The following is a 24,446-nucleotide window of genomic DNA, read 5'->3' on the forward strand; positions in this document are numbered from 1 at the left end:
TGACCCAGCCCTCATTTCCTGTCCTCCTCTCAACCTGTCCACATCACTAGTCTTTTCTGGGTGTTGCTCGGTGGGGTGCCTCTGGTAAATGGGGGTGGTTGGTTATGTCCCACATTGCACTTTCTTCCTTTGGGGACCTCCTGCTGCTCCCTGACCTTGTCTGTCTTTCTTCCTTCCCAGCCTTCTCCTTTGTTCCTTTCTCTAGGCGTTGTTGACCTCTGGTAGACCTTGGCGTTTTCTTTCCATTTTTTTAACGCACTAGGTCATTCTTTGTTGTATAGATTAGACTACTTGCCTGTTTGAGGTGGGAGGGCTGATGACTTCGTAGTTTGGTTTCCTTAATCATTAAGCTGACCAACCAACCTCTGTAACTTGCCTTGTCTGTTGCCACTGTCTGGTGTGCCGGCCGCCTGCTACTGACCCAACTGATGTTTCTCAAACTTCTGACCAGAAGCCTGCATCTGTGGCCAGACTTCCTTCCAAGAGTGGCTCAATGCACTGGAAAGATAATGAGGTTTCTGTTGGCGTTTCTAGGGCTGTCACATGGCTCTGTCCACTCAGGATGCAACTGTCACCATGTGCTGTCTGGACAAGGCTGCCACAGCATCGTCTCTGGACATTGTAGTCCTGGCCAAGCCCGTTGCCAGCATCACATCTCTGGCAGCTGCCATTGGTTTGAGCCCTGGTCTTCCCATCCGGCACCGGTGCTCTGCCAATTTCCCACTGGCCAACCTGCATCCAGCTGCACCAACGGTGGCACATTCCACACCATGCTTCGTGGTTGCCATTTCTCACATTATCATGCATGGTCCTGCCCCTGCCTCCATACTAGGACGATGGGATCACAATTCTTTGCGTTTGGAATTGCTACTCTTGCGGCTGGTTCTGTGGCTGCCCTGTTTGTAACTGGCATGGCCTTCTGTTCCCACACCAGGATGCCTCACTCTTTTGACGGTGCGGTTCACTCTTCCACCATCAGCATGGCCCCTTACCAAGTCTGCATCCAAATTCTGGATGGATCTGTAGACTTCAGTTTTTGTGCCTACACAATGCACACATTTGCTACTGGCACAGCCCCTTTCGCCTACAGCGTGGGCATTTCTTCAGTCAGCATGGAGTCTTGCCTTATCTGACTCTGCTTTCCAGGCATGGCTTCATATTCCTTTCTGGTGCCTCATCTGTGCAATAGAGTTTCGCTCGTTTTTTGTTGCCTATTTATGTCTGTTCTCAATCTGATTCTTCCTTCTATTGCACTTGCACTGATGCTTCGAATGGCATATTTTCTCCAGCATGTTGGTGTCACGGACCCATTCTCATTTGGTGCATACCATGCACACGTATTGCTCAGGGCCCTGTTTTGCCTACCAGACCTTCTCGTTCGTGTCTTTGACTGATCCTTTGGTGTCATGACAACACCAACTGTTGCAATTGTCTCCCAACGGCTGCCAGTGGCTCGCCACTGCCCAACCGCCTCTTCCACGCTGGCCGAGCCCATCAGTACGTTAATGGCTCTGCCATCTCTTTAATGAGTGGAAGGAGTATTGTGGCTAGGCCAGTCACAAAGCTATTACTGCCACCAGTACATACATTTGCAGACAAGAGGTAGCCGTACTCCAGGCATCATCCAGCCGAAACCAGCCTGCATCTACATTGACATCTACCTCCATACTCCGCAAGCCACCTGATGGTGTGTGGCAGAGGGTACTTTGAGTACCTCTATCGGTTCTCCCTTCTATTCCAGTCTCGTATTGTTCGTGGAAAGGAGGATTGTCAGTATGCCTCTGTTTGGGCTCTAATCTCTCTGATTTTATCCTCATGGTCTCTTTGCAAGATGTACGTAGGAGGGGGCAACGTACTTTGTGACTCCTCGGTGAAGGTATGTTCTCGAAACTTCAGCAAAAGGCCGTACCGAGCTACTGAGCATCTCTCCTGCAGAGTCTTCCACTGGAGTTCTCTATCATCTCCATAATGCTTTCGCGATTACTAAATGATCCTGTAACGAAGTGCACTGCTCTCCGTTGGATCTTCTCTCTCTCTTCTATCAACCCTATCTGGTACGGATCCCACACTGCTTGAGCAGTATTCAAGCAGTGGGCGAACAAACGTACTGTAACCTACTTCCTTTGTTTCCGGATTGCATTTCCTTAGGATTCTTCCAATGAATCTGTCTGGCATCTGCTTTACCGACAATCAACTTTATATGATCATTCCATTTTAAATCACTCCTAATGCCTACTACCAAATAATTTATGGAATTAACTGCTTCCAGTTGCTGACCTGTTATATTGTAGCTAAATGATAAGGGATCTTTCTTTCTGTGTATTCGCAGCACATTACACTTGTCCACATTGAGATTCAATTGCCATTCCCTGCACCATGCATCAATTCGCTGCAGATCCTCCTGCATTTCAGTACAATTTTCCATTGTTACAACCTCTTGATATACAACAGCATCATCCGCAAAAAGCCTCAGTGAACTTCCGATGTCATCCACAAGGTCATTTATGTATATTGTGAATAGCGACGGTCCTACGACACTCCCCTGCGGCACACCTGAAATCACTCTTACTTCGGAAGGCTTCTCTCCATTGAGAATGACATGCTGTGTTCTGTTATCTAGGAACTCTTCAATCCAATCACACAATTGGTCTGATAGTCCATATGCTCTTACTTTGTTCATTAAACGACTGTGGGGAACTGTATTGAATGCCTTGCAGAAGTCAAGAAACACGGCATCTACCTGCGAACCCATGTCTATGGCCTTCTGAGTCCCATGGACGAGTAGCGCAAGCTCGGTTTCACAAGACCGTCTTTTTCGAAACCCATGCTGATTCCTACAGAGTAGATTTCTAGTCTCCAGAAAAGCCATTATACTCCAACATAATACGTGTTCCAAAATTCTACAACTGATTGACGTTAAAGATATAGGTCTATAGTTCTGCACATCTGTTCGACGTCCATTCTTGAAAACGGGGATGACCTGTGCCCTTTTCCAATCCATTGGAACGCTACCCTCTTCTAGAGACCTACGGTACCCCGCTGCAAGAAGGGGGGCAAGTTCCTTCTCGTACTCTGTGTAAAATCAAACTGGTATCCCATCAGGTCCAGCGGCCTTTCCTCTTTTGAGCGATTTTAATTGTTTCTCTATCCCTCTGTCGTCTATTTAGATATCTACCATTTTGTCATCTGTGCGACAATCTAGAGAAGGAACTACAGTGCAGTCTTCCTCTGTGAAACAGCTTTAGAAAAATTCATTAGTACGTCCGGCCTTTAGTCTGTCATCCTCTGTTTCAGTACCATTTTGGTCACAGTGTGTCAGGACATTTTGTTTTGATCCACCTAATGCTTTGGCATAAGACCAAAATTTCTCAGGATTTTCTGCCAAGTCAGTACATAGAACTTTACTTTCGAATTCATTGAACGCCTCTCACATAGCCCTCCTCACACTACATTTCGCTTCGCATAATTTTTGTTTGTTTGCAAGGCTTTGGCTATGTTTATGTTTGCTGTGAAGTTCCCTTTGCTTCCGCAGCAGTTTTCTAACTCGGTTGTTGTACCATGGTGGCTCTTTTCCATCTCTTACGATCTTGCTTGGCACATACTCATCTAACACATATTGTACGATGGTTTTGAACTTTGTCCACTGATCCTCAACACTATATGTACTTGAGACAAAACTTTTGTGTTGAGACGTCAGGTAGTCTGAAATCTGCTTTTTGTCACTTTTGCTAAACAGAAAAATCTTCCTACCTTTTTTAATATTTCTATTTACGGCTGTAATCATCGATGCAGTAACCGCTTTATGATCGCTGATTCCCTGTTCTGCGTTAACTGTTTCAAATAGTTCGGGTCTGTTTGTCACCAGAAGGTCTGATATGTTATCACCATGAGTCGGTTCTCTGTTTAACTGCTCAAGGTAGTTTTCAGATAACATGCACATGGCAATCCTAATGCTTGCCAAACACACTGTGTGCTGATGAACATTGGTGGACAGCAACAGCAACCCACTGGTCTTTGTACACACCAGATGACACCACCACATCCCTATATATACATGCCAGACAACAGCAGCAACGTGTTTCTCTGTGTACATGCCAGTCTCCAGTGGGCTTCACTGGAGGCATCAGCAGTGCACACTTTCATAACTGCAGAGCTGGGAGCAGGGACTATGTTGCTTCTGCTTGTCATATGACAAATCCTTCTCCTGTATTATTCAAGATGCTGCACAGCCACTAGCTGATAGCAGTCACTCACACTTCAGTCTCAATGCTGGCTGCACTTGCAGGTCATCTGTCGGTAGTGTTCACCAGCAGCAATTTCAACACAGCCTAAGATTCCCACCAGACATTGACTCAGTGCAGCCTAGGACGCCAACTGGGCTCCAACCTAAACACCATTTGAACACCACCTAGGACGTCATTTCCTGGCCAAGCCTGTCGGCACCATCACATCCGATGGCCCCCACTGGTGAAAGCACTGGTCTCCCTGCAGCTGCCAGAACTCTGCCAATGTCCCACCAGCCAGCATGCGCCTGACTGGATGGACACTGCCTAAAATGTTGTCCCATCAACTCCCTCATGTCTTGGTCATCTCCCATTGGCTGCTGGTGCTCTGCCAACGTCCCACAGGGTAACTTTTTGCCGGCTATGCCAGACACCAATCTGGACCCCCAACCAAGGGCATGAAGCTGGACAAAAGGCATAAAACTCCAGATACCAACAGATCACAACTCACAGATCTAACTATTACCGAAAACATATCATCACCAAAATAATCGCAACACTCTCCAGGATATCCGCCAATATCAACTAATGATTATAAAGTCTTCAGTTCAGTTGTGTAACTGTTCTGATATATTATACATGCCTAATTTGTTTACTAGGCTATAGATAGGAACTGTGTGGGAGACTTTCTGGAAATCAAGAAACTTGGAGTTAACATGAGGTCAATTAGTGCAGCTTTATGGATCTCTAAGAAACAATAAGAAGGTTGGTTTCACATGCTCTAAGCTTGCAGAAACTATTGTTGGTATCTACGAAACATTAGTTTGTACTCCAAAGTCGTCATAAGCAAGCGCAAAATATGTATCGTAACCTACACGACAGTGGTCCATAGGACTAATTGCTGACAGTTGGCATGTCGTGTGGAACAGAGTGGAATCCAGCAAAATGCATCATGCACTCGCCCTCTTTTTTGCTTATACACCAGTCTATAGAAAGGGAAGTCCCTTAATATTTTCAATATGGACTGTAATGCACTGCACCTGATCATGTTATATGATCTATCGTTGGGTGATTTGAGCCCTTTTCAATTAAGCACACACTTTATTTCCATATCTGTCATTTCCTATTGTGTTCAATGGTTGTATGGAGGACTGCATCGTGATATTCTTTTGCAAAGAAATTTCAGAAGACGGAATTTAGTATTTTGGCCTCTTTTATATCAGATGATGTCAACGAAGATGGAACTGCTTGTAACCCCACTCTATGAAATGAAGAAGGAAAAGAAGATTGCATCATACTTCTTAATAACATAGGAACTGGTCTTTCGTATTTATTCATCGAGACCATGGCCTCGACCCCCAATAAATATGTCCTTCCTGAGTGGGAATATATATAACTTACAGGTGCAGGTTATAACACAAGGGCAGTGACATGTGGAAGTTTGGGTCTGGCCATGATACGTGCCCAGACAGCCAAAGCTGTTAAGGCAACAGGTTGCTTAAAGCAGGAAATCCGGATTCCATTGCCGTCATTCTAATATACGGCTGAAAGTAGTTCATATTTGCAACTGCAAATAAATTTCCTGTATTTTATTCTTTTTTTTTAAATTATTTTATTACACCAATCCACAGGGTGTTTGACCATAGACATGATAGTTAATATCATTTAATAGGTACTTATTTATCAAACACCATGCTTAATCCAGGGATGTGCAGATTTTTTTTATGAAACATAGTTATAAAAGGCTGTTTATAATGATAGAAAATATCTAAACTACCTTAAACCCAATGAAATATTTCTTTGTGTTTAACAGGTCCTTCAACTTTGAAAAAAATCATTTGAAAACAAAATATCCAGGTAAATTACAAGCATTAATAAAGCCACAGCTGTGCTTACAATGTCTTTAGCATCCTCAGTGCAAGTCTGTCTTCAAAATCAGCTGAAAAGCAATTGACTATGCCAGAACATTTGAAAGGAAATTGCTATGGATTGTAAATGATGCAAAAGTCAAATATCATTAGTTCACTACAGAAAGATTGCACCAAAGAATGAGCCATTATCTGTTGTAGAATGGACGAGATTTACCATTCTATAAAATGCCAAGATGTATATACATTCCCAAAAAAAAAAAAATGTTCCTGACGTCTAAGACAGAAATTATAAAAAAAGTCAAAAGAAACATTCCAGATGCTCAAACAGTTTCTGTAACTTCTAATATTTGGACCTGTTAGCATAATAATGCTTCCTGAGTTTCATAGCTCATTGATTGTTTCCAGAGTTCCAGCTGGAACATGAGTTCTTACTACGGAGCCCTCTCTAGATCCTAGTTCGCCAGAATTTATCTTTCAGCACCTTACGGCAGTGTATATAGCGAAAGACTTTTCCCCGAAGCTGGTCTTGTTTACGATAACAAATAAAATAGTTCATTACCTCTTAATGCAGAGAAATTGGTGTGCATTTACTGTAAGTTGTATCAAATTCAGTTAAGAGTAATAATTTGTTTGTTTGTTTATTTTCTTGAAATAAATAATAAATGGTTTTAATTTGAAAACATTGTGATTTGATTGGTATTTTGAGTACCTTACACGTAAATTAGTCAGTTTTATGAAAGTTTTGTTGGAAATTGAGTGTCTGTCTGATAGTGAACTACTATTGAGTATCAGGCCAGATAACAAGATTAGGCTTGATATCCATTTCATCTCTAATATAAGTGCTCATACAGCTGTAGTGACAAAATACAGCAAGAGAGGCATTGTGTAATATGTAGGAGGTTACTCATAAGGTTACAAGAGCCCACATTCAATAATAAATCAAGAATCTTACTATTTCTTTTAACGTGTCTCACATACTGAGCACAGTAGAGAAATTTAGGCTCATACATAAGGACACAGATAGCCTTCCTTCATATGTATTATCTACAATTGGAATGATGATGAGAGAGGAAAATGATGCTGATATGTTGAATGAATGCACTTTGTCACACACAGTATGGGGACCTTGCTGAATACATTCGCAGATGTAAGTAGACAGGTGGTGTGTTGTGTGTCATCTCTTTGGGGCTGTCATACTAACAATGCTCATAGTCAGGAATGAGTGAGTGTGTATTCAGCTGGAATTCCAAATCTGTTTGTACATTTAGTGTTCCTGGAAAACAGCTGATCTGAGTAGATGGCCACAAGAAGTACCTGCTGAAACTTTGTTTGATGAGTTGCAATAGATCAAAGATGACATTTCCACGCTTCATCATTGAAGAGGCAAGTTGACAAAAGCTCAGAATGGTGTTGGTGAATGACAGTAGCTGCAGCTGGCAACACTTTTCTCTTAGTAAGATTTCTGTTTTTGAGAGCCTCTGCAATTGTGCTACAATTGATATAAATTGCAGCAGTTTTTATGTGCAGCACCAACTCAAGACATTTAGAGTGTATCATGCTGACCTGATTTTCAGTTTAGTGTGTCTTGGAACTACAATTAGTGTCTTGTGGAACTAGTTCTTTCACTTCTGGTAATTAAACTATGTGAAGCCACCATCTGTCATGACTTCAGTGAAAGAAATCTTCTTTCATATTGGTTCTCAAGAGTGGTTACAAATGTTTTGTAATTCGGGTGTTACTGGTTTTGCTATAATGGTATTAGTAACTTCTAATCATGTAGATTTCCTTGGCAATTTATTAATGCCTTCTGAACTGGTTTGTATTGTCAGATCATTGTATTGCTAAATTTGTGTTTACTTTAATTACAGTGTGCTACCAAAATAAGTTAGTGAATAGCACTGCTACAAAGTCATATAAAAATGAATGTTACTTTACATATTCTCCTTTTTTATCTTTCATTTTGTCAGAGTAACATGGAGTAACTTTTGTGGAATATTACAGCAACCAGCAGAAGAAGCTGAACCAAGGACAAAATGTACGCTCATACCAGGAGATGGTGTTGGTCCAGAACTAATGTATTCTGTTCAAGAAGTCTTCAAGGTAAATCTTTTGTTTTCCTTAATTCTCGTACTAAAAATTGTGTATATGAGTTCAAAAAATCTTCAGATAGCTTGCGGAGTTACAAAGCAGCGTTACTTAAAAAATGTTGTACATTACTTTAAATTGATCATTGTTCTGATCTGTGATAATAAAATTGTCTGTCTTTAAATTCCTTTATTTATTAGAGAGTAATACATGAAATAACAATCGGTTAAATCAGTTGTTCACTGAATTCTTTACATTAACATCACTTCCAAAATATTTACCACCCAGAGACTCACCTTTGTGGAAAGATGAATGTCTTTGAGAGTAAGGCCTGGACTGTATGGTGTTTACAAGCATTTAGCCATTTTTGTTTCATGTCGTTGTTCTAAGGAAATATATGAATATTAATTCTTTCTTCTTTCCTGCAGTGACTTGTATAACTCATGATCACATAGCAAAACATTTTTCTTTGGAAACAACTCAAAACATACTCTTAGAACTCCTCAGTATTATGATAATCGTACTTTGTCACCAATCACTGATAATATCTCACACCTATGAAAACAACCTTTATTTAGCTTCGAAGCTTGTGACTGTGCTAACACTCAGTGATTCCTGCTGTCTGTTTCAGTAACTGTGATCATACGGGTATAAAGCAGTCTCATATTAAAGTAAAAGTCGCAAAATTGATAACTGTCAGGGATATGTTAAAGAACTTGTTCCCATCAAAATGCACAATGGGGGTTGTGCATATACCAGTTGAATCTCCAAAAGTGTGTTCAGATTACATAGGTTTCTGCCTCTTTTACTGTGGTCATAACGAAAAATAAATTGTTTAAGGTCTGGAGAGCATACAGGAACTCGATTGTTTCCCTGCATTCTATGTGCTGTCCTGGTACAGTTTGATATAGTTATGATAGTGTGAGTGCCACCTTGTTGCTAATAAAACCTGTATTTACTGTTCATTGTGCAACTGGAAGAGAAACTGTAATTAGCAAGAATTATTAGGTGCTTTATTCCAGTTACAGTACCTTCAAAACAAAAGGGTCCAATGAGCTCTCCCCCCCCCCCCTTCCTCCCGGATGACAAATGACACTACACATTCACTCTAAGTGAAGTCAAAGCTTTTTTTACAGCATGAGAGTGTGATCTTCAACTCAGTACAGCTGACAGTTCCATTGAGTTTGAATTGTGCTTCATTTTACCAGTCCCTTGAAACTATTCACAAAATTTTACTCTATAATATAGGTCATCATAATGTCAATGTTGACCCAACCTTGAAATAAAATAACACAGCTGGCTTATCTGGAGAATTCATAGCACACTACTAGCATTTACATCACTTTCGTGAGACATTTATCTTGAAGTGTTAGTGAAAGCTGAAACAGGTGCAGCACCATAATTGAAGATCTATCACATACAGCTGTATAAGGTCACACTGTACACCCTTTTTGCCTACTGTAGACTGGTCTTTGGATGTCGAATGTGTCTTGTAGAAATGTGTTAACTGTGTAGAGAGATCAATCCCATACTCTCATCCCCACAGTCTCTGAACTGCAGCAACTTCCTCAGACTTAAAATTGCACTTAATAATCAGCTTCTGCTCTTCGGATCTCAGATTTACAATCTTCCACCTTGACATTAATCTCCTGCCACTACCAATATTTTGCAGCTAAATTGATGATTCTACTGCCATCTGTTGAGGAAACCTAAAATTACATTTTCCAGAAATGTAACCTTGTAGGTGAGAAAATCAAGAAAGCACTGGTCCCTGTGTCACGGCACATGTCCATGTGTAATCTGCAATCCGTAACCCGCACGCGAATATTGGGAATGCTGCTTTTTTTTTTTTTTATTTTTTTTATTTTTTTTTTATTATTATTAAATATTTCACTACACTAATTTGCCTGGTGCTTCTTGCAGGCCTTGTGATTTGTTAGCTAATGCCAGATTTGCCATGTAGATGAATTAAGCTGCTGCCTAGAGCACATAGATTTTGTTGGGCTTTGATTTTTATGAAAAAATTTAAGCATATTGGGTTTTCTGTTACAGGATTGCATCACAACTAGCATAATACAAAAGCATTATTATCATGGCCATACAAGCACTGTCCATATGCAGCCCCCAGTTACTACGTACTGTAAAAGTCTGTTTCCAATAGAACATTAAAAAAGTTGCCTAAGAGCTCTGTTCAAAAAAGTTATTGAAATGTTTTAAATATATTCTATAGTAAACATCCTTCAAAGTATACACCTGCTATACGCACACACTTATATCCTTAGTGTTTCTACTTTGCTCTACAATCACTGAAAGCTTCTTTTTGAATGTCCTAGAGTCTTAGTAATAAATTCTCCATATTATAAATGATGTTGCAATGCTATCCTTGGTGGAAATATTATTTTTGGAAACCCATAAACAAGCCAGAGGAAGTAGGATGGTTGGGAGGGTGGGTTCATCATATATTAGAATTCAATGTTTTAATTTGTTTGAAATCTCAGGAAACAAATAAACAGTGAATCCATCTTCTTTTGCAAGTTCTTTCGCAGACAGCTGCTGGTACAGACCATGTCCTTGATTTTTAGGATGTGTGCCACCGTTTGAGGTTGCCTTTTTTATCAGTGATTATCTTCATTTGATTTACGATTATTTTTGAATGAGGAAAATAATTTATCTCAGGCATACTGGATGTGTTGTATGCCTAATATATTGGAAGTACTTTCAAGAGTTTGTCCTTAAGTGTTCACTAGGTATCTCAAAATATATCATCAGTCATTACTTCATTTAAGTTTTATTAGTAATTAAGTATTCTAATATTACTGTTTTCAGATCTATTCTTGTTACAAAGTAAAGTTAGCAGCTCCACATGATGTGGAGACTACCTAGATCCTAAATTGACAAAGTACTTAGTAATGGGATGAATCTGAAGATGAGTTGTTTTTTAAGCAGGAACTGGTAATCCTGAATAATCTTTGCCAACCCAGACTGCAAAAAAACAATAATTTAGCTTCTGTGGTTTATGCATTTGTATGAATTAGGTAGTAAATTGGAGAAATATTGTTAAATTTATTTTTCTGTTGACAGGCGGCTGATGTTCCGATAGATTTTGAAACCTTCTTTTTCTCTGAAGTGCACCATATGATGAGTGCACCACTAGAAGTTGTTTCAAAATCCATTGAAAAGAATGGTATATGCCTTAAGGTAATAACTCAACCTCAGTCTCATGTTACTGCTGTTTTCTAATTTAAGATGCTTTATTTTCATACTTACAAAGCTGCTTTGTGAATTTAAATTAATCGGCAAAGGTTTGGTATTAAACATCACTTATACTCCAAATTTTGTATTGTGTTGGAAAAATTGAGAGATACCGTCCTTATTGTGTAACGGGAAATATTACTTCCAAAGGCTTAATTTAACAAGTCATTGTCAAAGATAAAAATGAATCATTAATTTTTGCGTTACAGGGATATCGTGCAATTTTTCAATGGAAAATATGTGTCCACAGTAAAACTTTCAGATCACACAATAGTTATATGTGGAAGATCCTGGAAATAGTAGAAGTCATCTTCTTAAATGCTTTTCAGATGCAATACACAGTAACTGGATTGAAGATTGAAATCATGTGCTAGAAACATCATTTGGATAATGAATTAAGAATTCAAAAATTAAATTGGTAATACAGATTTTTGGATCTTTGTTTATAGTGTAAGCTTGCTATATGATGAGCTTGTTTGAGTTGTTACTTTGGTATGTCTGTGGGATATTTTTCTATGCAACAATTGTGAAATATCAGTTTTTAAAAATGAAACATTTTTTCAGTGCTGACCATAGTGATTTTCAGTCTAAATGTGAGTGCATTAGTCCCTCAAGCCAGGAACCAGGGTATGCACACGTGTACCATGAGTGTTTGCACTGGCAGTAACCTGACAGTGTACTAACCAGTTGCAGAATCACAATAAAAGTGTATTGCTGTGCCATTGATTGATAATGGATGTCACTGCTTTGCTAGCTAAATTTAGGAATATCTGTGCTCACATACTATTCAAATCTTTGTGTGGAATACTATTTGTTAGAAATTGTGCACTACAAAATGTCTCAAAGAAAGAGAAAAATATGCACAGCGGCACATGAAAATATTTAGCAGAGTAGAAAATGTTTCAGCACACTGTGCATTTATTGGTTATCAAGTTGTTGTAATGGCAAGGGTGTGTGCGCATATAAATTTCAAGCTTTCTCTCATAACAGAACTGCTGGGAACTGACTGGATGAGATTGTGGTGTAGTACTTCGTTTCAAAGTATGACACACTGAAAGATCATTTTAAGTGATTATGTGTTTTAAACATCAAAAAGTTAAGTTGTTAACAATCTCTGAGAATTTCATCAACTTTTGGCAAATAATTCCTGCAATAAAGCAGTTTAAGTAAAATACAGCATTTCTGTACCAGCTGGTTGTATAAACTACTGCTATGAGGCTTGGTGCGTGCACAAGTACTGTCAGCTTGAAGGGTTAAAATGTTCAAGCATGCCCCATATCTGACACATGCATATACCACATCCTTCCTAGATAATTTCAAAATTTCTGGAAGGGCTACATGTTTAAATACTTCATTACTCTTACTCAAATTTTCATCTATGGAGCCCACTCTATGGAGGTGGTGTGAAACAACTTTTTAGCGTCACTAGTGAGGACTTAGTTCACTTACACTCTAATGCTGCATTAAATATCTTATTGTTCATAATCTACCTGTATTTAATAATGTGGCTCCAAAAAAAAAAATTGTTTAGATATTTTTGCACTGTAGGGGATCTTAGCAACACCAGACTACAGCCGCACTGGTGAACTGCAGACTCTGAATATGAAACTGAGGCGTTCTTTAGATCTGTATGCTAATGTTGTCCATGTAAAGTCACTGCCGGGAGTGAAGTGTAGACATGATGGGATTGATGCTGTCATTATCAGAGAGCAGACAGAAGGAGAATATTCTGCCTTGGAACATGAAAGTGTGAAAGTAAGTATTTCTCCTTTTTCTAAAAAAAAACTCGCATTGCATGCTTGTTATAATAACTGATCAGGTATTGCTTTACTTGTATCAGATGACTGGTGTGCTAGTGCAAATTATCATTTCAGAATATGCAATGTAAAAAATGCAGTTTTTAATATATTGGTGTTATGGGCTTCAAATAATGGAAACTTGTGATCTTATGTGGTCATGTGATATGTGTTTTGACATGAAAGAAATGCAGCTGCTTTGGGGGGGGGGGGGGGGAGAGAGAGAGAGAGAGAGAGAGAGAGAGAGAGAGAGAGAGAGAGAGAGAGAGAGAGAGAGGGGGGGGGGGGGGGTAAGTTTCGAATTAATGTTCCATTTTTCATTAAATTTGGGTGTTGACAGGGATAATCCCTCAAATATGAGAAATTATTCTAACAAACAATGGAAACTCCAGGTAGGAATATAAACAGTATAGGAAAAGATAGATTCCATGAAGATGATACACTTAAGTTGCAGACAGGCACAATTAAGGCACTTATGCATAAGCTTTTGGCCATGGCCTTCATCAGAGAAAGAGAAACATACACCATTCATTCACACAAGCAAGCACACCTCATGCCCAACAGACCATCCATACTGCAGGTGTTGGCTGCCGTGTGTGTGTGAGGTGTGCTTGCTTATGTGAATGAATGTTGTATGTTTCTCTTTTTCCAATGAAGGCTGCAGCCAAAAGCTTATGTATAAGTGTCTTTCGGTTGTACCCGTCTGCAAATTATTCTAACACATCTTTTGGTAAATACAAATAATGACTGTATACTTTAAGCGTGGAAACTCTTCGAGACAGCATGAACCCAGAAGAAAGTTGCAAATAAACATCAGCACAACAAATTCTAATGTATACTATTTTAAAAAGTTATCCTGTGGAATACTTTGCACATTTCCCAGAACAAACTCTAGCTGAAGCAGTTTTGCCAAGCTTGGCCACAGATGCGATTATATGACTCTTCCATAAGATTAGTGGTATATTTCTTATATTGTTACAAAACTAGCCTTAAGTACTTGTCACCAAACCATTGTTTCGATGCCATTTCTGGTGGCATACCACATGTGAAAACATTTGTAATATTATTATTATTTTTCTATCAAACATCATGATGAGTATGCTTCCCTCACTGAAAACACATTACTGTTGCTGGAACTTGTTGTGCAATACAACAGAGACCTAATATTTTTTGTTTGAGTTAATGTAGGGGTTCCCACTTTTTATGTCTCCCTCCCTTAATTGTATAGCTTTCGCTCCACATGATGAACTGTGCCTTCAGCAAACAATTTTATCTTTTCAGTGGTGTCAGTTATGATATCAGTTGAGGCTCAGCGCCCTGAAATGACGTGTGTGTGTGTGTGTGTGTGTGTGTGTGTGTGTGTGTGTGTGTGTGGCGGGGGGGGGGGGGGGTGTTCTGAATCTGGAGGAGGACTGTGTCTGATAGCTTAGTTTACTTTAAAATGTACCCGTCTGTTGTTCAACATCTGCTCTATGTGGTGAGCAGCAACTATCCTCATAGGTGGTGGTGTTATTCCATCTTGAATTTACCAATCTTTATTATCTTGTCAATAGTTTCTACTATTTACTATTATGATCTTTGCTCTCCTCTTAATTGCTCATATTGAATGTTTTGTACCTAGTTAGATACTACTATGGTCAGCTTATAATTACTTCATAGTTGACACTTCACTCATTGGGCCTGGTTTCCTCTAATCAGAGCACTCAGCATCATGCCTGAACTGTTCACTGTTGCCAAACTACCACATCAGATGGGCAGTTCACTTCCAATTCCTTGTCCAGCTTTCTTTCTTGATGTATTTGGATTCCCTATCATGGGTCTGGCACTTTTGATTCATATTTCATCACACATTATAACGCACACACACACACACACACACACACACACACACACATACACTCTCTCTCTCTCTGATGAAACATGCATGTCTCGTATATGGCACTAACAAAATGCTAATGGATACTTTCCACACAAGACAGGATTCAGCATTGCATACATAGTTATTATTGTAATCATAGAGAATTGCTGGCATTAAATAAGATTTGCATGTCATTGCACAAAGACAAATTTTTGAAGGCTGCAGTTCATCATTGTGGCTGTGTCACCACATTCATAACTACTTAACCAAGTGTAGTGACTCGTGCAATGGTTAAAGTATAATTCTAATGTGTAGAAGTTCGTAGGTTCAGATCTTTTCAGATGTAGCAAAATTCTTTTTATTTCTTAATCTGATCAAAAGAGTTTATTATATTTATTCAATTAATTGGTTTAAATGTAATTTTTTTATTTCCAGTAATTTTCCCCATCATTTTTGTCATCATATTGATTCTTTTATTTGCTCCTGTTTTTCTTCCAATCATTCTTTTTTTCATTTGGAATCTGCGTATGCCAACCTATAATCTGCAACCAAGGACCAACAAGGTCTGCTCATCAATTAATAATACAGCATCTCGTGTAGGCAGTGTGAGATAGTTTCAGGTGCCAACAATATCCAGAAATTACAGTTTGCTTTTAGCACTGAAACTCAATTTTTTCTGCCCTGAGGTTGCTAGTAGAGATTAGCTTTAATCATCATGAAGAAAGTGATCATGATTTTAGTTCAGCTGCAACCTCCATTTTCTCGGATACATTACACATCACAAGATTGTGATTAGCTTAATTCAGGGCTGCAAAACACTTCATCCGCCAAAGTTTAGTCATTGGTTACTTAAAATCTGCTGTCAACAAAGTGTATCACATTTCCAACGTACCTCACAGCGGCCCCTTCCAACATTGCTCCACGTTAAACGTTAACAGCATTTGTGAAGTGACCTGCCATGTTTGTGTGTCACCTGTAACTGAGCGGTAGCCAGCAGCTGATGCGGCAACTCAGTAGCTGCAACTGAAAATGTCATCAACTATCAAGTAATTTTACTTGGACAGAACTTTCATGTGTTATTAATACATAATGTACAATGTCTGTATAATATGGACCAATAGTTTTTATACCTACCACCACGGGGAGTTAAAATGCCGCGTAAGCAGCTGTGATCCATAAGGTTCATTTGTGCGTGCGTGCGTGTGCGTGCGCATGCGTACATCGGCAGGTGTAAAAATTGGCATAACAGCTGACAGTTGCGGAGATCTTGACTGTTTTACACAGAGATCCAGAATCGGAAATGGTACAGATGAAAGTATGAGTGATGATTCAGATATGTCTGCATTTCAGTTACTTGCCAAATGAGTAGTTTATTCCTGATGTTTAGGGTATGAGCTGTTTTGACTGCTTAATCTCTGTTTCTATCTTTATAGTTCTGATGCAAGCATTCTTTCTCTATTTAAATCATAGTGCAGACCATCAGTCACCATCTGTAGTACTGCTTGTGTACATACATCAATGCAAAGTGAGCAAGATTGGTCAGGACTAGATGATTAGTTACAACTGTCAGTTGTCCAGGAGGAAGGGGGCGCAGCATCACATTTATCAGATGCCAGTACGGAGTTTGATTACACTTCTAACTGAAAGTATCTGAATGTCTATTAGTGAACATTAATACAGGGTGTGTCCAACCTTCACTGTTATGATGGCTTGAATTCTGCTGAGGACACTTTCAGTGAAGTCTCTGAATGTTTGTGGACAAATGGCAGCCCATTCCAGTGCTTCTTCCTCAAGATCCAAAATTAGAGAAGGTAGCGATGTTCAAAGTTGGGGTCTCGAGGAGTTGCTCAATTGTTGAACCCTTTATAACTCTATGCATAGAGTCATTGTACAAACTGGCTGCTGGTAGCTCTTTGGAACTCAGGAGAGATTTCTTCCGCTAATTGCATGTTGCTTTTTTTCCAGCCAAGCTTCACAATGCTCGATGGCCAATGTCCATTGGTACATAAGATCTGTCTGGTCTTATATTGGATTTGTTACTCTGGTGACATCCAATGAGTACTTCACATTAAAAGTCATTGAGATCTGCTGACCAACCTATTCTGCTGTTACTGCTTCTCTAATAATGACTCAATACTCACCAGCTTCTTTTAATACTGGTGTGTGTGTGTGTGTGTGTGTGTGTGTGTGTGTGTGTGTGTGTGTGTGTGTGTGTGTGTGTGTCTGTGTCGTGACGTTCAGTGGTTAATTCCATGTTCTGTAGGGGTGTTAAAGGTCTTTTGATCAGATAGTTCAGTTTACTCATTTCTTTGACAGCTGTGTGATAATGCTCATCAAAAGTGAAACAAATCGTTGTTCTAGGAACACAGTTGCAACAATGAGACATAAAGAAATTAAAAAAGAACTGTGTAGTGCGTAAGTGATCTGCTGTGAACTTACTTAAATTTTTGGTGTTTCAGTGTTATTTTCATACATATGGTCTCAAATCGCCAAAACTCTTAAGAATATTTACTAAAAGATCCATTTTTAGTCAGGATTTGTGAGTAATGTACTGAGTTGCAATCGCTTTGGGCTATAATGTCTGTACAATATCTAAATGACAGTGCTACACAGATTAGCAGGAAAGGCAAAGAAAAGCATGACCTACTTCATAAAATGAGGCCTTTCTTTGATTTCTTTGTATGCAAATGTAGTTTTCATCCTAACAGGGATTTTATAATAGTTAAGGCAATTTGGCCTCTTCATGGGTGGGTTGGTTGGTTTTAGGATATTTATGAAAAAGAAACAACATAAATATAGGATAAAGTTGTATGCTCTCAGAGATTCAACAGCAGGATCCATACTAAAGTGTGATGGGAACACAGGTTCTGCTGCAGGTGTCAACAATAGTATCTAGCATCTTGTATACAGAGTAATTTTGCAAATGGCATGTATAAAAATGGATGGATATGGATTGGATGGTTTCTAATCCAGCCAATCTCTTTTGGATGTTTTGTGGGGAAAATAAAAATCTTGGAGTGGGAAGAGTAATGAAAAACAAGAAAGGTTTGCCACCTCTGTTCAGAATGCTGAGGCGGTGGGGTGTGGGGGGGGGGCATTGAAATGAAATAACATCAATTGCCATTGAAGTGGAAGTCGAAATTTGGTTTTTGTTTGTTATACAAGTTGTGAGGCTACTAGCACCGCAGTTTGAAAGGACCAATGGAGGAATAGCTGGAGAAATAATAAACCCTGTTGTTGTCATCGATTGTAATGAGAACAAAACTAGTATTGACTGAGCAGAGTGATTTAACTAATTTAATTCCTTCGTCACCTTTTTATTTTAGTTACTTTGAATAATTGTCTTATTTCTTTTTATTGCACCTTTTTCCACAGTTGCAGTTACACAAGTAAGATATGTAATTTGTGACTGTAATAAAAGTCGTATTTCGATCATATTTTGTTTTTCACTTTATTTTAAAGTATCTTCAGTGGTCACTATATAAATGTCTTTGCTTACAAATCTGTTTGTCAAGAGTGTACCCAGTTCTCACATTATACATTATACTACTATTAAATAATATTAAATTACAAATATTACTCATAATTTTTTACTTCCTACTTCATTCCTAATGTTCTTCCACACACAGATGCCCGATTTTTTTGGTATTGGACACCACTGATGTTGGATATATTTTGGTTTTCAACTTGTGTAGATGCACTAACACCTCATGTACTTTGTTTTGATGTTAGAAGATGGTATTGTCTTTTGTTTTCTGTGGTTGTGGAAGCATCTGCTATTACGTGTTATTGATGACAGAAAAAAAAAAATGCTCTTAAGGTATGTACAAAACCTAATGCTGCAAAACTCCAGAGGGAGCCAAAACTTCATAAAGCAAACATACTGGTGAGACCAGTTGTCAATTACGGAAAAGAACCAACACATGTTAAACACACACACAACTGCACAAAACACAAAACGGTGAAGAATCCAGAGGAAGTAATAAAGCCCATAAAAGATACATATATATTCTATGCACAGCTATGTTGCTATCATTTGATGGAGAAACCGTGGACTCCACAATCCCAGTCAAAGAAAAAATCAAGATAAAAGAACAAGATACAGATACTTACACAAGTTACCACAGAAATACATTTGGAGATAAGCACACTTCTGCACCTTGTAACTGACCAAAATCAAATTGAGTGAAGATTACAATTAAGAGGAAGGACTGCTTATGGGATCCTCCATTTCAGGAAAGTTAACTGATATGTTCATAAACAGAATAGGAGAAAAAGAACATTCTAGAAAATAATACCATGAAAATACAATGTACTATACTGATGGAGATGCATGCTTGATACATGAACCAGAATGAAGATAGAACATTACCCACAAGGGTAAACACACTACACAAAAACATAAGTTTCATTTTAGAGAAAGAGCAACCAGAGTAAAAAAAAAAACTTCCTTGATATATTTATAGCAAAGAAAAATAATCAACATTCTGTCAGATGCACAGGAAAAATAACCATATGTAAACATTTTATGAACCTTTGAATGATGTTCAAAGTCAAATACAACAAATGAGGTGCTGGTTGAGAGTTTAAAGTTCAGTGTTTAAGTTAGAATTTTAGATGAGATTTGTTTGGTGGATTATGGAGGCTGTGCAGTATACTGTTTGTGTGGCCTTGACATATTTCTATCTCCTGTATCTGTAGGTGTATAAAAGTTTCAACAATTTTTCAGTCTAAAAAATTTCTCAATAGAGGATCCTTCGCATATCGGGAGAGAGAATGTGCGTTCTCAGTTAGCACCCCATTCGCCATAGATGATTTCAGGCATCATTCAAAATTGCATCAAATGTTTAGAATCTTGTCTCAAAGCTTTTGACCCCAACCCCACAAAAAAATATATTTTCAAGTTTTGTTTAGAAATGTGTTCTCGAAATGTCCTGAATTTAGTACTGTGTTTGAAGGAAGCCATTTTAACTGTCAAATGTCACACCAACACAACTTTGTAGGCATGAAAGACCTAGTTATTGAAGAGATGAAATTTTTGACACCTCTTTTTACTTCCTAGTGTCTTCCTCGAAATTTCAAAACGTGCTGGTCATCTTCTTACGCCATTTGTCCATTTCCCACTCTTCGTTTGGCTACAAAAATTCAGGTCAAAACCATGGTGTAATTTTCCCTCAAATCACTAATTAAGTTTTTCTTCATCACCCAGATTACTTTCAGACAGTTAAATGTTTTTTGCAAAACTAGACCTCATGCAGGTGAATGTGATTCTCCATTTTGACAATGCAAATTAAGACAAAGTGTTTTCTTCCTTGTAACTTCCATTTCTCTTGTGGTTGGAATGAGAAATATTTTGTTCAATAATTGGAAAACACAGTATTGGTAATGATGAATGCTTAGCAATGAGAGATGAAGGGTACTGGTTGTACTAGAATACATTGTCTTGTGCAATACAACTAATAAAAGTTTCTGTTGCGTGTTACTTTCTGTGGATCACAAAAGGTATTCAAGTATGATGTGATGTGATAACGGGTTTCCCACTACCCCCTGCTCCGCACTGTGCCTGTGGGTGCGTAGAGGATATTTTGAGCATCCAAATATATCTACTAAAAATATGGAGTAGAATAACTTCACAGCTATCTCAATCCTGCATTCACATTCCATAATACACTAATACACTTTAATTATCTCGGAAAGTTACCATTTAGATCAACTGTGAAAGAATCCCTTGACTATTGTCTTCAAAACTATATTAACATAAAAATATGTCCCAAGTAAAAGGCAGTAGATGGCAACACATGACAAGAAGATCAAGCAGTAAACTATATAATAGGTAGAACACTTTAAAATGAGTGCTTCTCAGTTCAGAATTTTACATCTGATGTAAAAGCATATAACCCCCTGTTTTCGACATCTTGCTTGTCTCTCTCTACTCTACCTAATCAGAAGAACTTAGTGAGATTGCACATAAGGCAATGACAGCAACAGCACATGTGGGCGGTGTGGATCATTGGCACATTGCACCCATGTGGATGTGATATGGACTGAGCAGAGACTATTGGCTACAACAGTGGGGTTTGGTATTGCCTCCAGTGTTGAACTCCAAACCCTCAGTCTGGGCAGCCACTGGTGAACTGTGCAGATGAATGGGTGGCAGGCACCAACTGTATACTTACTACTTGTGCGCTCTTCATCCTTTACAGGCAAGTGTTGCAAGGGTGCAGAAGTGACACACATTCATTGCATTATTTGTGTGCCACATGGTTGTGGGCAGTGTTGGTGTCAGCTGGATCTAGGGTGGCAACTCTCAAGCAGTAACGCATGAACTGTGCAGTTTACTGTGGGCTCCAATGCTGCAAAACAAATGTGTGTATGTGGCACGCTCCTGCCTCTAATGGTGATGCATTGCAGTAGTCGGTTTGCAGTGAATAACAGTGGTGATCTTTTCTCACCACCCACACTGCATTGTATGTGTACCAAAGTTTTGTGGCCTTCCTTTGGACTGGAGGATGGGGGGTCACAACTTATGACATCAATTTTGTACAAAATGGAACCTGGTCGAGGATGAGTGTTGAAAGGGAGTGTCAAAATAAGAGAGTAACACTTACACACTCATTCTAACAGTACAAAGTACAGATGGGCTCACCTGTGGCAGGAGTAGAGGATTTCTGCCAGTCAGGCTGATCAAATAAAATAAAGGAAATAGGAAGCGTGAGAGGAAGCAGTTCACATTCAAAGTTGGCTGGTGGACAGTCCCAAAGAACATAGCCGGAGGCAGATTGCCTAAGCCATCTTCCTCTATTAAAAAGACAAGAGACAAGTGAGACCAATGCTCTATCTGAAGGCCAAAGTACAAGAGAGAATTTCAACTGTGCTCTGTCCTGCAAGATGTTCCAGCAACCACACGACTAATTTCCCCATATTCTCTGTTGGTCGTCTGAGTGGCATTCTTAGTTGGTAGTTTTGTCAGCAAAGGTAGAAAGTGTGTTGTGATGCTGATGACACAGGTTCTGTCAGACATGTCGCCACTGTGGGAACTTAAAACACCCGATGCATTCAAAATAAAATTTTATGTCTTAAAATATGCTCAGACTATCCTGTCAGCCAGTTCTGATATTACCTGTGATTGTAATAACATTTGTTGTACTTGGTTTATAAAAGTGAATTGTATGAACAGTCCTTGTTCAATCTTCTGTCATGTACATCTTCATATAAACTATTTTTTCAAGTGCTGTTTTATTATTATTATTATTATTATTATTATTATTATTATTTTGTTCACTTTAATATATTATCATTAACATAGCTTCTTGCTTGCTCTGTGGTTTCTTAGTCATCAGAATACATGTTGTTGTGGTATTGTACTGTCCTGTTGAAACTTAGAGTTCCAGTGAAAGGAAAAGATTTGAAGATATAACTGTGCAGCCTGTTTTGTATGCCGATGTGGGCAAGAATCTAGATGAGCTTTCATATTAATGTGTCCAATGCCTGCATATCATTTAATGTTGTATATGAGGTCCCTCTCTCTCCCAGGTCTATTCATCCCTCAACATTCAGTGGCCAATTTCCTTAAAGTGAAAAATCTGCTAATTTACTGTTATGATTTCCAAACACAGGGTGTCGTTGAATGCTTGAAGATCATTACAAGAGAAAAATCAATGCGCATTGCCAAGTTTGCTTTTGATTATGCAACAAAAAATAAGCGAAAGAAAGTAACTGCAGTCCATAAGGCCAATATTATGAAACTTGGTGATGGCCTGTTCCTTGAGAGCTGTAAAAAGGTAAGAAAAACATTGACTTGTCTTAAAAGTAGTCAGTTTGTTTGCTGGCTCTGTTACAGTATCTGCATGTCATTGTGAATTTCAAGATGATTCATATATTTTGTTTCAGATGGCAAAACTGTATCCAAAGATTGAATTTGAGACAATGATAGTTGATAACTGCACAATGCAAATGGTGTCCAACCCGAAACAGTTTGATGTGATGGTTACTCCAAACTTGTATGGTAGTATTGTGGACAACTTGGCCTCTGGCTTAGTGGGTGGTGCAGGTGTTGTTGCTGGTGCAAGTTACAGTGCCAATTGTGTTGTCTTTGAGCCTGTAAGTATATTTAAATGATATTATTATAGTAATAAAAATATTTTCAAGTTTTGTGTTCTTTAAACAATAGGTCATACAGTTCATCAAGCTCAGTGCTTGGTTCATTTATTGTGTTAATCTCTCTGCTCTTGTTCCTTCAAGCCACATTTCTGAATCTGACTTAATTTTGCAGCGGTCACATCTTTGTTTTCCACTTCAAATAAAGCATGATTGAGAACTCACCTCAGTTACTTCAGCCACAAAATAAGAGTAGAAATTCTGGCATTGAGTATGTACAACTGAATAAATATGATTTATTCATCTTATTAAAGACAATTTTGAAGTCATTTTATTTGATATTTAGGAGATATGTTAAGATCAGCTATAACAACATTTTAGAAAATACAAAAGTTTACATATATTTCTGAGATACAGATTCACAAATACTTACTGTAGTTTTCAGCAGGGTGAGTGCGCCCCCCCCCCCCCCTCTCCCCCTCCTGCAATAGCTGTGTTTTACACTATGTGACATAGCAGGTAGCATCACTGGCTAGCATGCTGCTGGTCACCAGTTCCGATCCAACCACCCACACTTATTTTGTATTTGTCATTTTTGTAGGGTTCCCAAAATTAATTTTGTTTGTTTTGTATATTCTGGAATATTCTATGTTTATAAATAGTTGCACGGTCCATTCAGAAATTCATTTCTGTTGTGGGTATGCATTGGTGTTAGTAATAAGTGTGCTTTCAGTGCTCAACTTTGTAGTTCCTTGATGGTCCTGCTGTTAGATTTGGGCTCAATTCTGGTTATGACGTAATATTGTTTGGTGGGGACACTGAATATTTCACCACTGTGGATCTAATTGGGCAACATGAAAGCCTTCACCTACACAGACTGGAACTCTAATACAACCAGCAAATTCTTCCTACAGCCAGTATTTTCAAGAGACCAGTGGTTTAGAAAAACAGCAAATCAGGCATCATCAGTGTTTTTCGAAGACATCGGTCGGAACCCGACAGAATGGCTGAAACGATTTGACTGATTAACCAAATCCAATAGGTGAGATGACATGATGTGTTGGCAAATGTGTGTACTTTTACTTGAATGGCACAGTCCAGCTGTGGTTTGACAGCAACAAAGAGAAGCTCAGTAGCTATGATAAATTTCAGGCTGAACTGAAGAAAACAATTGGTGACAATCCACTTAGTGGAATAACAATTGAAGAGCAGAGCTGACTGTCGTGGCAAAACAACACATTCCTACATACAGGATGTGCTGGCC

General features: G+C 38.8%; 1 protein-coding gene across 1 annotated transcript in view; it reads left to right on the top strand.

Annotated features, from left to right (window-relative positions):
• The window catches only part of LOC126175754 (isocitrate dehydrogenase [NAD] subunit beta, mitochondrial-like), a 46,343-nt gene that overhangs the window by 2,995 nt on the left and 18,902 nt on the right, over window positions 1-24,446 (top strand). Inside the window, exons 3-7 of the mRNA XM_049922720.1 lie at window positions 8,096-8,194; window positions 11,261-11,377; window positions 12,980-13,186; window positions 22,702-22,866; window positions 22,976-23,185. Of these exons, the coding sequence (XP_049778677.1) occupies window positions 8,096-8,194; window positions 11,261-11,377; window positions 12,980-13,186; window positions 22,702-22,866; window positions 22,976-23,185 (798 nt within the window). The remainder of the gene's footprint in view (window positions 1-8,095; window positions 8,195-11,260; window positions 11,378-12,979; window positions 13,187-22,701; window positions 22,867-22,975; window positions 23,186-24,446) is intronic.

This window comes from Schistocerca cancellata, chromosome 3 (assembly GCF_023864275.1).
Source record: "Schistocerca cancellata isolate TAMUIC-IGC-003103 chromosome 3, iqSchCanc2.1, whole genome shotgun sequence".
Taxonomy (NCBI): Eukaryota; Metazoa; Arthropoda; class Insecta; order Orthoptera; family Acrididae; genus Schistocerca; species Schistocerca cancellata.